The 1,216-nt window shown below is 43.3% G+C and overlaps 1 protein-coding gene across 1 annotated transcript in view; it reads left to right on the top strand.

Moving 5' to 3' along the window:
* Window positions 1-6: 6 nt before the first annotated feature.
* The window catches only part of rgs17 (regulator of G protein signaling 17), a 5,554-nt gene continuing 4,344 nt past the window's right edge, over window positions 7-1,216 (top strand). The window contains exons 1-2 of the mRNA XM_017037014.2: window positions 7-495; window positions 635-866. Coding sequence (XP_016892503.1) covers window positions 434-495; window positions 635-866 — 294 coding nt within the window. The 5' untranslated portion in view covers window positions 7-433. The remainder of the gene's footprint in view (window positions 496-634; window positions 867-1,216) is intronic.

The following is a 1,216-nucleotide window of genomic DNA, read 5'->3' as shown; positions in this document are numbered from 1 at the left end:
TTACTGCTGCACAATGGAGACTTTGACAAGAGACAGCGAGAGGAAGCAAGGATTGTCCCTGCTGGGACCAAAAATAGACGTGTGTGTGTGTGTCTCTGTGTGTGTGTGTGTGTGTGTGTGTGTTACTGGGCTGCCGGTGTGTGAGAGTTTACACAAAGACTTTGACTGAAGCCTCGTTGTTTCACACAAACGTTCACCGCCGTTAACACGGGGAAAATTACCCAGACGTCCGTGAGCGTCTTGAGGCTAGCTAACGCTAACCAAAACATGACTGGAGTCAACCTGAGAGTAGCTAAAGGTTAGCCATAACGATGGCTATCATGGCTGTAACATTGGAGAAATGAACTAAATTAATGTTAGTACGACTGTGAATGTGTATATATACACATACAACATTTTCCTGTTTCTCTGTTGACGCAGGAATGAAGACAGGATGGAGAGGAGTGAACGACAGACCTGCACTAAAATGGACAGTATTGAGGCTGTGGACGAGCTGTAAGTGTCTGTGTGTGTCTGTGTGTGTCTGTGGTTTCACTGGGATCGTGTGTTTGTTTGTTTTTTTTCATTCTTGTCCGTGTGATTTAGGATCGTGTGTTTGGTTTTTTTTTCATTCTTGTCCGTGTGATTTCTGCAGACATCCCAGTCTAGATGAGATTCTGTCGTGGGCGCGGAGCTTCGAGATGATGCTGCGGTCGTTGGAGGGACGGGAGATCTTCAGGGAGTTCCTGAGGTCAGAATACAGCGAAGACAACCTGCTCTTCTGGATGGCCTGTGAGGAGCTGAAGAAAGAGACGGAACCTTCCCTGGTGGACGAGAAGGCCAGGATCATATACGAAGACTACGTGTCCATACTATCACCCAAAGAGGTACAGACGGAAACCATGAACCAAAGTTAGTCACTGAAATAAACTAAATTAAACCTCCTGGACTCAGGTGAGGACCAAAAGAACTAGAACTGATTTTTTTGTCACCAGGACAAAAAAAATATTTTTTGCTGTTAGTGACATTTTAATCCAGACTGAAAACATGTCGTGAGGAAAGTTCCACCACAGACATCGAATAAAATCCAAAAGTTGGAAAACTAGGTCAGAAATATCTAACTTAATGGCAAAGATGCTAATTCGCTAAAAGTAGCCAAAATTATTAGGGGTGTGAAAATATCGATATATATATTTCCATGATACCGTATCAATCTCCTCCATCATTGATTATTGAT

Source organism: Cynoglossus semilaevis, chromosome 12 (assembly GCF_000523025.1).
Source record: "Cynoglossus semilaevis isolate Cse_v1.0 chromosome 12, Cse_v1.0, whole genome shotgun sequence".
Taxonomy (NCBI): domain Eukaryota; kingdom Metazoa; phylum Chordata; class Actinopteri; order Pleuronectiformes; family Cynoglossidae; genus Cynoglossus; species Cynoglossus semilaevis.
The sequence above is the reverse complement of the archived record's forward strand: the minus strand, read 5'-3'. Positions and strand labels throughout refer to the sequence as shown.